This window comes from Leptonychotes weddellii, chromosome 1 (assembly GCF_054177405.1).
Source record: "Leptonychotes weddellii isolate Sample4059 chromosome 1, ASM5417740v2, whole genome shotgun sequence".
In the NCBI taxonomy this organism is placed as follows: Eukaryota; Metazoa; Chordata; class Mammalia; order Carnivora; family Phocidae; genus Leptonychotes; species Leptonychotes weddellii.
This window is the reverse complement of record NC_138369.1, coordinates 140,796,891-140,812,982: the sequence shown is the minus strand read 5'-3', so window position 1 is coordinate 140,812,982 and position 16,092 is coordinate 140,796,891. Positions and strand designations below refer to the sequence as shown.

At 36.8% G+C, this 16,092-nt stretch overlaps 1 protein-coding gene across 1 annotated transcript in view; it reads right to left on the bottom strand.

Moving 5' to 3' along the window:
• SLC9C1 (solute carrier family 9 member C1) overlaps nt 1-16,092 on the bottom strand; it is a 66,745-nt gene that overhangs the window by 20,763 nt on the left and 29,890 nt on the right. The window contains exons 11-15 of the mRNA XM_081815546.1: nt 15,341-15,422; nt 12,635-12,801; nt 10,744-10,869; nt 7,714-7,811; nt 4,390-4,509 (exon numbers count right to left, since the gene is read on the bottom strand). Coding sequence (XP_081671672.1) covers nt 4,390-4,509; nt 7,714-7,811; nt 10,744-10,869; nt 12,635-12,801; nt 15,341-15,422 — 593 coding nt within the window. The remainder of the gene's footprint in view (nt 1-4,389; nt 4,510-7,713; nt 7,812-10,743; nt 10,870-12,634; nt 12,802-15,340; nt 15,423-16,092) is intronic.

The window sequence follows — 16,092 nt, the reverse complement described above, 5'->3', positions numbered from 1 at the left end:
ACGTAGTCCTACTTGTTTATTTTTGCTTTTGTTGCCTTTGCTTTTGGTGTCAAATCCAAAAGTCATTGCCAAGAATGCTATCATGGAGTTTTCTTCTGGTTTTATGGTTTCAGGTCTTAGTTTACTCCATTTCAAATTGATTTTTGTGTATGGTGTAAGATAGTGGTCTAGTTTCATTATTTTTCATCTGGCTGTCCAGTTTTCCCAACATCATTTACTGAAGAGACTATCCTTTCTGCATTTATATCATTGACTCCTTTGTCATAAATTAATTGACTATATACCCATGGGCTTATTCCTGGGCTCTCTATTCTGTCCCATTGATCTATGTGTCTGTTTTTATGCCAATACCATACTATTTGTTTACTACAGCTTTTTAATATAGTTTGAAATCAAGAAGTGTGATACCTCCAGTTTTATTCTTTATTCTCAAGATTGTTTTGGCTATCCAGGATCTTTTGTGATTCCATACAAATATTAGGATTTTTTAAAATTTTTGTAAAAAATGTTATTGGAATTTTGGTAAGGATTGCATTGGATCTATAGATTGCTTTGTGTAGTATGGCCATCTTAACAACATTAATTCTTCCAGTTCATGAGCACAGGATATCTTCCCATTTATTTGAATCTTCTTCAATTTCTTTCATCAATGTCTTATAGTAATCACTGTACAGGTCTTTTGCCTCCTTGGTTAAATTTATTCCTAGGTATTTTATTCATTTTGATGCAATTATAAATGGGACTTTCTTAATTTCCCTCTTTTGTTATTAGTGTATAGAAATGCTGCTGGTGTTTGTATATTGATTTTGTATCCTGTAACTTTACTGAATTTGTTTATTAGTTCTACCTTTTTCTGGTGGAGTTCTTAGGATTTTCTGTATATATCATGACATCTGCAAAAGATGTCAGTTTTACTCATTTCTTTCTGATTTGGATGACTTTTTTTTTCTTGCCTAATTACTCTGGCTAGGACTTCCAATACTATGTTTAATAAAAATGATGAGAGTGGGCCCCCTATCTTGTTCCTGATCTTAGAGGAAAAGTTTTCAGCCTTCAGCTTTTCACTGTTGAATATGATGTTAGCTTTTCACTGTTGAATATGATGTTAGCTGTATATATTTACCCCTTTTTATCTTGTGTATCCATTATTGTAGTTATATTAGTTTTTTTAATACTTTTGACTTTTAACCTTTATGCTAGATTTTAATGTGATTTACCACCATTGTTACAATATTAGAGTAGCCTGAATTTTATATTATTTATTTTTTTAAGATTTTATTTATTTATTCATGAGAGACAGAGAGAGAGGCAGAGGCAGAGGGAAAAGCAGGCTCCCCGCTGAGCAGGGAGCCTGATGTGGGACTTGATCCCAGAACCCTGGGATCATGGCCTGAGCTGAAGGCAGACGCTTCACGGGCTAAGCCACCCAGGCTCCCTAGAGTAGCCTGAATTTTATTATATATTTATCTTTACCAGTGAGATTTATGCTTTCATATGTTTTTCTGTTACTAATAGGGGGTGTGTCCTCTGGATGGCAATCACAAAAGTCAGGGTGCCAAACTCTTGCACAAGTTCATTTCAGGTAGACACTGTCCTTGCAAGCTCATTAAGAACTGTTTCGTTGTCTGCTCTAGTCTTCTGGATCTTGTGGATATAAGCCCAATTAGCTCTCAGAGCAGGTGTTTTGGGGGCCCATCTCTCAAGAGGAAGTCTTAAAAGTTGGAGCACTAGATGTTGGGTCCAAACCCTTTACTTCTCATGGAGAACCTGGGGGCCATGAGTTCCCTTCTGATCACATGCCTCAATGCCAGGGGGTGAGTTTTATGCTGAGAGTGTGTCTCAGTCTTTCCTACCTGTTTCAGTGTAGGTATTCTCTCATTAGTCTGATGTGTAGGAATCACTCAGCTAGTTTATGGATTTCTTTGAGAGGGAAGTGATCCATATGTGGCTGTAGATTTGGTGTGTTGATGAAAGAGTTAAGTTCATGAGCCTCCAACATCTTATCTTGGACTAGAATACAGACTGCTTTTCTTTATTTCTTTCAGGAATAAAGTCATATCTGGCATAGCATTGCACTTGATGTTACCTTTTGCTTTAATCTATAATTGACTATACTTTGACTTGTTTATGTCAGATAGATGAATTGAAAGGGATATAATGGGGATTGCTTACAATTCCTTTAAATCTTTAATGTTGGTGTTAATTTCTTTACTCCTAGAATACTATATTGCTTCTTATGACTATTTTGGCCAGGGTTCCACTTGGTCACTTGGACCTCCCTGCCATAATAATTCTTATTCTATAGGTCAGCAAGAAAATGTGAATGTTCAGTTACACACAGACTATATTCATCCCAAGTATACACTTGGGAGATTTAGAGAAATAATCACACAGTGGACTGGCTGGATTACTATGGAATGAAGCAGACTGGGTCAGAGATTCCATATATCATCTAGCCTAAATCTTCCTCTCTAACTTGAGAGCTATGATAGCATTTCAAGCCTTTAGTCTTTTGTTTGTTTGTTTATATTCCCCCCTAAGTCTTTTAAAAAGTCTGAGTATTCTCTTTTTTCCCAGTGAAAAGTTAACTCTTTTAGTAAAGTGACTAAAGGCCCATCTGAGAAAAGAGTGAGGGAATATTTATCCTATGTACTTGTGGTGTTCGTGTAGACATTTATGAAGGCTTTAAAATTAGGAATGAATCAAGTCCTATATACATTTGTGGTTTTCCATGTAACTCACAGAGTTTTGACTCATAGAGAATTGAATGACTTCCTTTTATTCAATTATGAAGGCTTTAAAAAACCCTATAATATGAAAATATCTTTCTTGTATTTATTGAGTATGGTAGATTAAGGATGCCACATAATCTTTGATACTTTTATTGAGAAGAGGGGTCTATATTTCCTCCTCTTGAATCTAAGAAAAGAAACTAGGCACCCAAATTGGAAAGGAGCAAGTAAAATTATCTCTATTCATAGATGACATGATCTTATACACAGAAAATCCCAGCAAATTCACAAAACACAGGAGAGTTAATCAATGAATTCAGCAAAGCTTCAGAATACAAAGTCAATATACAGAAATCATACACTAGGAATGAACAATCCTAAAATGAAATTAAGAAAGCAGTTTCATTTATAATAACATCAAAAAGAAAAAATATAAATATAGGATTAACTTTAATCAAAGACTTGTATGCTGAAAACTACAAGACATTCATGAAAGAAATTAAAGAATATCTAAATAAACGAAAAGTCACCTCATGTTCATGAATTGGAAAGCTTAATATTGTTAGGATGGCGATATTGAAGATTCAGTGCAATCTCCGTTAAAGTCTCAAAGACATTATTTTTTTGCAAAACTAAGCAAATCATAAAATTTATATGGAATTACATTTATATATAACATTCCGTATTGTTACACCAATCTTGAAAAAGAAAGTAAAGTTGATAAACTTATATTTCCTGATTTCAAAACTGTCTAGCAGCTGTGGAAAACAATTTGGTGGTTCCTCGATAAGTTAAACATAAAATTATCATATGATTCCGCAATTTCACTCTTAGGTGCATAGCCAAAAGGTGGAAAGCAGGTATTCAAATACTTGTACATGAATGTTCATAGCAGCACTGTTCTCAATAGCTAAAAGGTGAAAACAACCCAAATGTCCATCGACTGATGAGTGGGTAAACAAAATATGATATATCTGTATTATTCAGCCATAAGAAGGAATAAATCTTGATACATGTTACAAAGTGGATGAAACTTATGTTACTGATACATTCTACCGTGTGGATGAAAAACCTTATGCTGAGTGAAAGAAGCCAGAAACAGAAAGCTATATATTGTACGATTCTAGTGATCTGAAACATTCAGATCAGGTAAATTCATAGAGACAAAGCCAACTAGTGCCATGCAAGAGCTAGGGGGCAGGAGGAGTAATAGGGAGTGACTGCTTAATGGGTGCTGGATTTACACTGGGGGCAATAAAAATGTTGTGGATTTTGATTGAGATGATGGTTGCCCAACATAAGGAATGTGTTAAATAACATGGAATGATACACTTAAAAATGGTTAATCTTGTTATATGAAATTTACTTCAATAATAAAAAAAAGTTATTATACTATCTCTTTTTTTCTTCAAGTAACTTTTTGTATGTATATAAGTAATTTAATTGTAAACTAGTCCAAAATATTTTCCAATGTATTCAGGATATGAATTTATTTTTTAAATTTTTCGTGGGGTTTCAACTTTCAACCCTGAGATCAAGAGTTACATGCTCTACCAACTGAGCCAGCCAGGAGCTCCCAGGATATAAATTAAAAAAAATAAAAATGGTATTTAAAATCAGTATAATAGCATTTCTAGTAAGGTTCAAAATCACTTACCTTGATGGGATCCCTTTTTCTTTTTTAGTGTTATACACCCAATTGAGCAATACTTTTCTAATAAAGGAAAGAAGTTTTTTGCTTTCAGAATAATTCTTTATTGTCTCAGGACTCATATATCTGGGGAAAAAAAGAAGTAATCATTAAACATGCTTTAAAATTTGGGGAATAGATTTAATGCAGTATTGTCAGAAAGCAGGAAGATGATTTTGTCCATTGATAACTGGAAATAGGACACTTTCATGAGCATAGGTCCAAGTCACAAAGTTGTAGATACAAGTAGATATATAATTATTAATTTAGATTCTGGGGCTCACTCATTAAAGAGAGAGTATAAAAAGTCAGAGATACATGGTTTAAAATAGAAAGGTCAGGTTCAGGGAAGAAAAGGATAACATGATTCAAATACATCCAGGTGTTCATGTTGTATCCCCCATTATCTGGTGAGGCAATGAACAAATTACCTCATTAAAATGTTTGCTCTACAAAACAGACATGAAAATATCCATGCCAGTTGGGAATAATTAAATAAGAAAGTATATATGAAGCATTCAGCCCATCTTACACATCCTCTTATCTCTTTGATGTTACCTTCTGGGCAGGTAGCTGGGGAATTAATGGACAAAATACAAGTGGTAAGTAAAGACTTAATGGTTAGTTGGAGAAGTTAGTGGTCCTAAAACCCCAAAAGACAGTTTGGTGCACATATCCTATTGTCTCTAGGTTTCTGCTGGCTTTTCTATCGAGATAGCTCATATCTATGTGCTACGATTTGGTCTTAGCCAAATCCCTTGGTTTTCATTATCTTAATTGGAAGGGGGATAGGGCTTTGTCCTTGGGTCTGAGACCCTACTTTAAAATATGGCTTAATTGGAGGGTGTTGGTGACTTAAATTCAAAGGTGGACCTTGTCCTTCCTATTGACTATACTGTTCTTACTCTGAAATTTAAGCAATTTCTCTGCTACAGGGATACAGATGTAATTGAAAAGAAGGAAGTCATTCAATTCTCTGTGATTCATAGAATGATACGGTAATTACATGGAAAACCACAAATGTATATAGGACTTGATTCATTCCTAATTTTAAAAATATTTATTGAACCTATCATGCTTGCTAAAAGCTGGGGAGAAACCATGAACAACTATAGATCTCTGTCCTTAAGGATCCAGCAGACTAAGGGAGTAAAACATGCAAGTAACAATTGCAGTAAACTAGGGGGTGTTGCTATGGAGATAATAACGAATAGGGCACTCTAGATCCAGCAAGTGGGGGGCATTTAAGGTAGTGTTGGGGAATCAGGAAACCTTCCTGAAATAATTAATGTCTCAGCTAAAATCTGGTCATTTCTTAAGTTCTCATGAATCCTAAAATTCTGTGATATCAGTAATTCAGGCTCCTGAATTCCTATTTTTTATCATCACATTCCCTGCTTAGACCTGATTTAGGAAGACAGTTGTGATCTCTTTAATTGGATAGTGAGGCAGCTTAAACTTCCAATGCGAGCTTCCCAAGGGGCTACTGATAGGAATGACAGGCAAGTTGCAAAGTCAACTCCAAGGCTAATAGTACTGACTATTAAGTGTAATTAACAGGAAGTTCTCTGGGGATTGGAACACAATTCCACTTATCCTACTATCCTGATATTCCCCATAGTGCCTGCCATATACATTTGCCCATATTAGTATGTAATATTTACCTCTTTAATGTATCACAAAAAATAATGTATTCTAAAATGTGCCTTTGTTGTCCACTAGGAATCCTTCCAACCCTTTAACTCCCTTCTCCCCACTGTTGACCTCCTTTCTTTGGGTCTTCATAGGCATATTTTGCTTCCGCCTTCTTGGAGGATTTAAAGAAGAAAAATCAAGGCAATGGGTTGAATTGCTCTACACTGCTTTTTTTTTTTTTATATATTAACTTCTCCTGAGCAATGCAGCAATAATGCTTTTCAGCATGTTATTTATTCATCCATTTAAAAACTCTCACTGTACACTGTGAATCTGTCTTCTTTAAAGAGTGCATAATATTGTTTCTAAGTGATCACATTTGCCCAGTCCTCTTTGCCAGTCTCTTTCCCATAAGCATTTGAACAGCCTAGAGCGAGGGGGCAAATGGAAGCCCTTGTCCTTACACCTCATTCATCAAGAAAATAAAATTTTAAGTAAGATGTATTATATCTTCCTACCTTGACAAGCATGTCATAATGATTTGTATGGCTAGGTTTGAAATGGAATCTCTTATAGTCTTTGAAATCTGTACTTAAACTGCAATGAGATTGTGCTCCAGCATCTGGCTGCTTCTCTTCCCGCACACGGTTTATCCCTCTCTGTGCTGCAAGCCAGTACTCGTGAGTGGACACCATGCTGGGGCTTCTCTTAGCTTTCAGGCTATGCACACCAAAGGCCCAGTTTGCTTGCGAGATAATGGCCCAGGGCAAAGGCCCAAGAAAACCTTACAAATGAGCTTTGGGACCATTCGAGCAGGGAATTTTGGTGTCTTTAGTACCAGGAGTGTGGTTTATTTTATTTTATTATTTTATTTTTTATTTTTTAAAAAACTTTATTTGTCAGAGAGAGAGGGAGAGAAAGCATAAGCACGGGGAGTGGCAGGCAGAGGGAGAAGCAGGCTCCCTACTGAGCAGGGAGCCCAATGCGGAACTCGATCCCAGGACCCTGGGATCATGACCCGAGCTGAAGTCAGTTGCCTAACTGACTGAGCCACCCAGGCGTCCCAGGAGTGTGGTTTAGAACAAGAAGATATGTTATGTCCGGTCTTTGGGTGGACATCGTTGTAGCTACATGGCAGTTTAACTCTTCCCTTAGCCCACTCATATATCCTTTGTCCTTCCAAGGGGATCTGAGGCTACTGTCTAACATGCAGACTTCAAGGAACTCATTGTGTACTACATAGGCTTACAGCAAAAGAAGCTATTACAAAAATATTCTGGGTATTAAGAGAGAATATGCATTGGGAAGATGTGCCTGGAGGAATTAAGGGAGTCTTTGACCTTAGTGAGGCATTCAAGCAGTCTAAAAGGAAGAGTATTTTACTACAGCTCAGCTTTGGGGGCAAAAGGAAGAAAGGAAAAGCATCTTAGTTGGCAGCAGCAACATGTTCAAATGCACAGAAGTCTGAATAAGCAGAGCAAACTGGGAAACTGAACATAAGTGATTTGGCCTGATTTGGGGCTGCAGAGCAGGCAGCAGCTCAAACACGTAATACTGGATGATCCCAAGTTACCAGAAAGAGCAAGAAAACTCACTTGCACAATTTCCTAAATGCAGTGGCCTAGGATGGAAGGCTTCTCTTGCCAATGTACTTACTCTCCCTTCTTCTCTCCAAAGCTTCCCGCTGCACCTACCAGCACCTGGACTGCACTCTGGGACAGAGTCTCATTCCTATATTGTCTCTGGTAGCTTGCCTAAAAGAAATGTGCAAATTATTATATAGCATGGGTAACAATAACAACTTAATATTTTCTTTATGGAAAAATAGTCTGTAGAAAGAAGTCAAAATCCCTAAATATCTACTATCTCTATAAAAAGACTGTTTCTATGCAGTTCAGACCTCGCAATCAGCGCAGAAGGTCCGTCTGGGCTTTGGGTAAAACCAAACTGGTTCTGTGGGAAACTAGATTCCTGCTAGATGTTAATTAGGCTTTCAAAAATAAATGGTGTTCTGTGGCCGCTTAAACGGCCAAATAAATATGGGAATTTCCTGCTGCAAGTATATCCTCATCTTAACGGTTTATAATGCATATTAGAAAATTAAAGACTTTGAGAAATCCTATAGTAGAGAATCCTGGTTTATATCTTTAATTTCATTTTCCCAAATATTTTGACAACACAACTCTGTTGTCTCCAGTCTGTTATAAGCATTAAATGAACTGCCACTGTTGTACAGAAAACTGTCATTTGCTCATTTGGCCCATATATTGAGAGCCCACTTTGCTTCCGGCACTACCTCTGATGCTGAAGAGGCCACTGTCTGACACTGCCCCGGCCCCAGTGTGCTGAACACTGTCAAAAATCACTGTATGGACTAAGTTCCTAAATTGGAATGTATGATATAACTAAAGACTTTTGCTTCCATAGAACATGACTTGTCTGCACAATCATGTATGGATTTTTTTTTAACATTTTTATTTATTTATTTGTCAGAGAGAGAGAGAGAGAGCACAAGCAGGGGGAGGGGCAGGCAGAGCAGGCTCCCCACTGAGCAAGGAGCCCAACGTGGGACTTGATCCCATGACCCTGGGATCACGACCCGAGTCGAAGGCAGACGCCTAACTGACTGAGCCACCCAGGCATCCCTCATTTATGGATATTAAAATGCAGCTTTGCTCTTGAGGGATCCCAGAAAGGGGTAAAACTAATTTTAAGAATGAGGGAACAAAGTGTATTTGTCTGTAACACAGGAACTCAACAGAGTAACACTGTTCTTCTTAAACTTAAAGTACTTATAAAATAATGTGAGATTAACATATTTTCAATATCCTCGAAGGTAAACACCATAGTTTGTAGAAAAATAAGGAAGCTGAAAGTAGTATGGAACTCATGAAAGCTTAGCAACACAAATGACAAAACAGACTCTAGAAAAATGTTAATTCTTAAATGATCATTCATACCAAAATGTAAGAAGAATTTAGAGAATGGTTGATTCCCTAAAATAACTGCCATTTATTGAGCTCCCTACCATACTATTAAATTAACTGATTTATATATATTTTGCAAAGAATCATTTAATCCTTACAGGAAATTTATGGGGAAGATAATCTAATCTGCATTTCACAGAGAGAAAGCTGAGGCTCAAAGAGTTAAGTATTTTTCCCAAGATCACATGAGAAACTCAGTTCTCTCTGAATTTAAAGCCTGTCTCCCTTTCCCCCTGTTATATGTGGGGGATGCCTCCTCTCCTGTACCACTGTCTCATCATGCTGTGCTTCCTCTTCTAATGTACAACAGTAGAGAAGGTATTGCCCAGTTAATAATAACTGGCTGAGATTTAAATAAAAGCTCTCAAGGCTTTGAGAAGTATAATAAACTGGTTAATATTATGGTTGGAGCAGTGAGCATTAGAATTGAGGTTGCAGAAACCAAATTAGCAAATGAAGGTAAACATGAAAATACGTCTAGAACAAAGAAGGGCTAAAAAGATGCGAGATGAGATAAAGAGCTGGAGAACAGAACAGAAAGATCCAACCTACTTCAAAAAAATAGGATTTCCTGGTTAAGACCCAATACATAGCACAAAATCAACAAAGATATAATGGTAGAAAACAAACATTTAGGGAAAAGTATGTGGAATGTATATTGCAGAAAACATAGAATATCACAAGTGGAAAAAATCTAGGAGGTCTTGCAGTTAGCATTTTCCTCTTTTACAGGCGGGCAGAATAAAGACTAAAAAGAGTTAAGTCCTGAGTCACATTATTAATGAAAGCAAGACTTAAAATGGAGTCTCCTGTATTGATTTGGAGGGTTCTTGAATACTATATAAATTAAAAATCTGGAAGTGACTCAAAGATATGGTATCATAAAATCTGCTGGTGAACAAAGCACTATATGGGCATAAGTTCATCCTTCATGGCACTACCTCAATTGCTTAAAGAAATTATTTAGGTTCTTGGAAAAGCTGCCTTTGAGAGTCAACCTCTCTGCCAGGACTAATGCTGAAGAGAGAACAATCGTACCCTATAGACCTTGCATTTCCCAAGTTAGAATGAATACATAGAACGCTTGGAATTCTGTATGGCTGGAATAGCCAAGACATGCATGAGAGTTCCATATGCAATGAGGAAGACCCACCATGAACATTTTGAGAGCATGAGTCATGGCAACGAGTCCATATCCTGACCTGGATAGTAAAATGGTAATTAGGCTATTAGCAATTTCCCACAGAGTCCAGCATGCTGCTGTGCCACAGAATTTCTCTAACTTTTATCCAAGATTTGATCTGAAAACTAGTCTCTACCTGCATTTATTAGCAGAGTTGGTGGTATCTTTCATGAAAAACTGGTGTGGACCTAGAGATGGGTGGTGTTGTGGAAATGCCTGCATAACACACCTGAAGGTTGAGTTCTGCTGTAATTCCTGCCTTGGGGTCTGTGAAATTCCCAAATCCTCTTAATAAAACACCTTTTATTTAGGCTAATTTGGATGGATCTATTTCCCTTTTCCTTCTTTTGGCAGTCAAACGGATTCCTAAGATAACGCCAAACTTCCCTTTGCCTTTGTAACAATCTATTAAGCTATGCAGGCAAGCCTAATCAAGATGTCTTTAGTGAAGGAAAACGTTTTCAGGATAATTTTAGGCCCAGATATCATTTTAAAAGTGTATGATCAAGTACTAACTATTTGTGCCGACAAGAGACGCCTGTTGGCCAGCTCCATTGCTTCGATGTTAAGGGTCTCATCTATTTCCTTGTTACAGTCTAGACATCTCACCTTTTGATGTTCTGTTGGGTCTCCTTGGCTCAACTAAGTGAAACAGAAATAAAAACAAACAAAAAAATAATACACGAATATTAACATACTGTTTATCATAACCCTCAAGCAATTCACCTAAAAATTTAGTTTGAAAAACTATAGAAAATCTGTTAAATACAGAAAAAGTGTTCAGGTGAGTTTCCTCATCATTTCACAGTTATCTAGAAGGTAAAATAATTGCCAGTTTTGGAGGAAAGGAGTTATGACATATTTTTATGTTTACATGGCATTATTGACATTTTATAAAAGCGACCACATATATGATCCCACTTTAAACCAATGGTTCTGGAAGTGTGGTCCCTCAGCAGCCTCAGCGTCACGTGGAAATTGTTAGAAATGAATATTCTCAGACCCCAACACAGACCTGCTAAATCAGAAAGAACAGGGCAGCAATCTGTGGTTTTATAAACCCATTCCATGATTCTTGCTGTTGATAAAATTTGATAATCACTGCCTTAACCTCATCACTTAAGGTAGAGTAGAAGGTGAACTTAGCATTGGGAGATGGGAATTATGGATAACTTCACTTTACAGTTGAGAAAAGCTGAAGCTTAGAGAAAATAGAAGATTTGCTCAAGATCACAAAGCTATTTATTAAGTGACAAAGCCAGGATACGAACCCAGATTTTCTGAGTCCAAGGCCAGTGCTCTAACTATAATACCCTAATATCCCCCATGTTTAATTATCTGCCTTCTGAAACAGATCAAGTATCAGAGTGGTGGCCTCAACCTTGACTTTGCACTAGAATCAGCTGGGTAAATGGAATAAAAACACATATTCCTGGGACCCACCAGACCATCTGCGTTATTAGCATCTCCTCAGTGGGGCTGGGAAATAAAGCCATATTTTGATAAGCTTTCTAGATGAATCTGATGCAGTCAGATTAGCAAAAAGGCACAATTGGGAGCTACTATAGAAAATAATTGGATGTGACTTGGTACTTGTCTTATCCAGAAATCCCGGCACTATTCTGTAGGCAGAGGGCTTGGTTCTGAGTCCCCATCCAGAGCTTCAAGCACTGGTTAGTGGATATGAAATGGATTTGGGGGAATCCTACTTTATAGAAACAAATTATCTTATTTCTACACTCCTAGAAGTTGGCTCCTTCTCCTATTGTATGACTCAGCAAAACATTGCAAAAACTGCATCATACAGTATGCATTGAAACATTGCATTGAAAACTGGATGTAACAGAGGAGATAACAAAGCAAGTGTAGCATTGAGAAGATTCCAGAACAACTTTTATTATTTCTCCTTATGGCAGCCATGACCGATTGGGGAGTTATATACCCGTCAGTGATTAAGAAGTCTGACCACGGAGATTCTAAAGCATATCTCAGAAGCAGGAGGTGACATCTCACCCACACCTAAACTTATGATACTGGCTTTGAATTCTATTTGATAGCAAAAAATAATATTAATCATAAGTGAGGGGCTAGCAAGTACTTGATAGTGTAAACAAATGCTAAGTAAATGCTGAACAAAGGCACCTGTTCACTGTCAATCTAATAAAAAACTAGCCATTTTCTCAGGCTCACTCTCCTCTTTTATGGCACCTTTTATAGGGAGCTCCAAAGCACTGCTCCTTCTTTTGAATTTACAACACTAAGATTCCTTTCTATTATGACAGTGGGTTACCAATGCAACTTCTCCGTCAATTACCAGTATTAAAACTGTGAATATTTGTAACATTTAGACTTACTTCAGGTAATGATATCTACTTTGAAGGAGTAAACAAAGATATGACTTGCTTACCGCATAAGGGTTTTGAAGTATAATTGCTTTCTCAACCATATTCCAATCCGCATTAGCAAGATCTTTGTCAAATTTGAGTGCAGAGGCTGCAGATTTGGTTAGCTCTTGAAAGTGTTGAAATGTACAATAAAGTGATTTATATTTTGTTGATGTGACATCACGAAGACCTTTGGTACGAAAAGTATGTTTTATCAATAATAAGGATACCACCATTTTAATATGGATTATACAGTTTCCTTTTGTGTCTACTGTCACAACTCTTTTTTATTGAAGTTAAAGACTCAACATAAATTGTATAATAATAGAAACATTAACAATTTCAAGCTTTTCTACTTTCGTACTCCTCAGAATAATAACAGTAATAGTTAATATTTATTGAGTGCTTACCATATGCTGGGAAAACACTTCTCAGCACATTGAACGTATTAAGTCTTTGATTACCTTGCCCATTGTTTAAAAGTCCCTTTTCCCGGTTTGATAGATGAGGAGACAGAAGAATAGAGGTGTAATGATTAATTTTATGTGTCAACTTGACTGGGCTACAGGATACCCAGATATTTGGTAATATTATTCTAGGTGTGTCTGTGAAGGTGTTTCTGGATAAGAATAACATTTAAATTGGTAGACTGGGTAAAGCAGATTGCCCTCCTCACTGCCGGCAAGCCTCATCCAAACCATTGGAGTCCTGAATAGAACAAAAGAAAATTCACTCTCTCTGCCTTATGGTCTTTGAGTTGAGACATCAGTCCTCTCCTGCCTTTGCATTTGGACAAGAAGTTACGCTCTGGCTTTCCTGGATCTCAGACTTTTGGACTGAAGATCTTGGACTTCTTAGCTTCCATGATCATGTGCACTAATTTCCTATAATAATATAATATATCCACGTACACAGAATAGATGACCCATACATATATAGGAGATACATATGTAGGAGATATATATGTAGGAGATACATATCTGTGTATATGTATATCTATACTTCCTACATACATATCCCATATATATGTATATATTTACAAATATACAGAATATAGGTAAATATACATATATTTAGGAAATACCTATGTAGGAAGTATCAATATAGATATATACATATATATATATATCCTACCTAAATGTAATGTCATGTATACACACACACACACACACGTGCACACACACACACATATATGATAAGTATATATATTTATCTCCAGACCTCATTAAGGTTTGAAGGACTCTTCCTATCAGACACAAACTCCTTTTCATGAGCCATAGAAGCTTCCTTGGAAAGCAATAATGTTCCATGAGCAAATGTTCACTGCTCTCAATGCAAATAAACTCGTGCTCCTCAATAAGAATTTTAAGTTTATTTAGCTACTAAGTAGAACATATGATACTCTTTGCAAAACTCCCCCTCTTTAATCTTTTCTTCCCAATTTACTGTGTTAAGGCTCAGAGAATTTTAAAAAGAAAAGAGAAAAGGTTTTGCTGCAAATACAAGGAAGGAAGGCAGATTGGGTAATGATTGGTCATCCATAAAGATGGAGTCTCAAGACTGATTAAAAATGCCATTAGGATGAAAGCTCTGTGTAACAGAAGGGGTGATAGAGCATTTGGGAATATAATGGATCGAAAGCATCAGGGTTATTTGTTTCTAGTTCCTCAACTGCCATTACCTCGTTGCATGACCTTGGGCAGGAACTTTTAACTCTCTAGATCTCCATTCTTCCCTTGTTAAAAAGTAGACGATGAAAATGGGCATACTGTATAAGGCAATTGCCTCCTACAACTGCTATTTCTGCTTCTATGCTCCTCATACCATGCAATCAGTTATCCACAGAACAAAAGTTAACCATATAATTACATTTACTTGCTTAAAACTGGCCAAGGAACTCCTCTTGCCCTTAGAATAAAATCTTAAAATCTGAGGCCCTTCATTACTTAACTCCTTTCTACCTCTCCCATCTGGACATTCTCCACTATCTGCTTGTTCTCAAAGGGTCAAACCCTCTGTCCTTGAACACACTCAGTTTCTAGCTTCCTCAGGAACCTAGCACCCATTGAATTTTCTATCTTATGTATGTGTGATTTGTTTACTTTGATGTGCATATGACTCTCTGGTCCTGCCTCATATGACCTGTTAACTGTCTGTTTCTCCTTTCTCCAATGTAAGCTCCATGGATATAGAAATCTTGTCTGTCTTCATAATGCATCATTATCAGTTAGAGTAGAGCCTGGCAGATAGAAGGCTTTCAATAAAAGTTTGTTGAATAATTGAATAAACTTATTGTATTATTTTATTTAAACTAGACTAATGCAAATAAGTAATCTTTTTAAATTTACAAGCTTATTGGCCTAAACCGTTCATATGCTTTTTTAAAAAATTTATTTATTTGAGAGAGACAGAGATAGTGAGAGAGAGCACGAGTGGGAAGGAGGGGGAGAAGCACACTCCCCACTGAGCAGGGCGCCCAATGCAGGGCTTGGTCCCAGGACCCTGGGATCATGACCTGAGCCAAAGGCACCCCTGTTCATATGCTTTAATACACAGATCCAATTTCCTCTTCAGTTAGACACTTGATTTTCATTTATGCGGCTTCTTTCCTCCTTATTAGCAATTCTTTAGCATTTTTAGAATGTCTCTTCACTCGGGAATAGTAATTACTAGGGGTTACCTAGTAAGTAGTAGGGCTTATCTAGTAATTAGTAATTACTAGGGCTTACCTAGTTTACTAACTGCCATTGGCAAAATAAATCTATTGACAATCAAGGTAACTAAGCATACTGACACTCCATGAAATAATACCTAGAATAGAAAGAAAAATACAAAGTAAGTATTCATGATAATTTCTTGTAATACATTCTATATTTACCAGTGTAAATTAAACTAGATTTTACTAGGTAGATAAACGCTCATAGTAGGAGAGAATTTGAATGTCAGGCATGATGAAAGTACTCTGGGGATTCTCTATCTTCCTGCACATATTTTATCCATGTTTTTGGAACAAAATCAAGACTCAAGACATATGATTTGACAAGTAAACATATAGAGACATTGGGGGGAAAAAAAAGCTTGTCCCTAAATTCCATTGCTGCACTTCTTGGGCCTTCAGATATTGGGTGCTTCATATATTTTAACCAGTTTAATAGTTGTTTACTATAGGAAATAGGTCTGATATCCATTATTCAGCATGGCCAGAGTCAGAAGTCCACAGGCATAAGTAATTTGCTAAATGTTCCTGAAGCATTCTAGCATGCCTTCAAAGTTGAGGACCACTAAGTTAGTTAATTTAATAGTAGTACAAGCTAACATCTCTATAGTAAGTGTAGAGCACAATATGTCAGGCTTATTTAATCCTCACTACAATTCTATGAAGTAAATACCAATATTGTCCAATTACACAAGTGGGAAACTCAGGCAGTAACTAACCCATGGTCATTTAACTTGTGAGTCCTAGGGACAGTATTAAGTTATT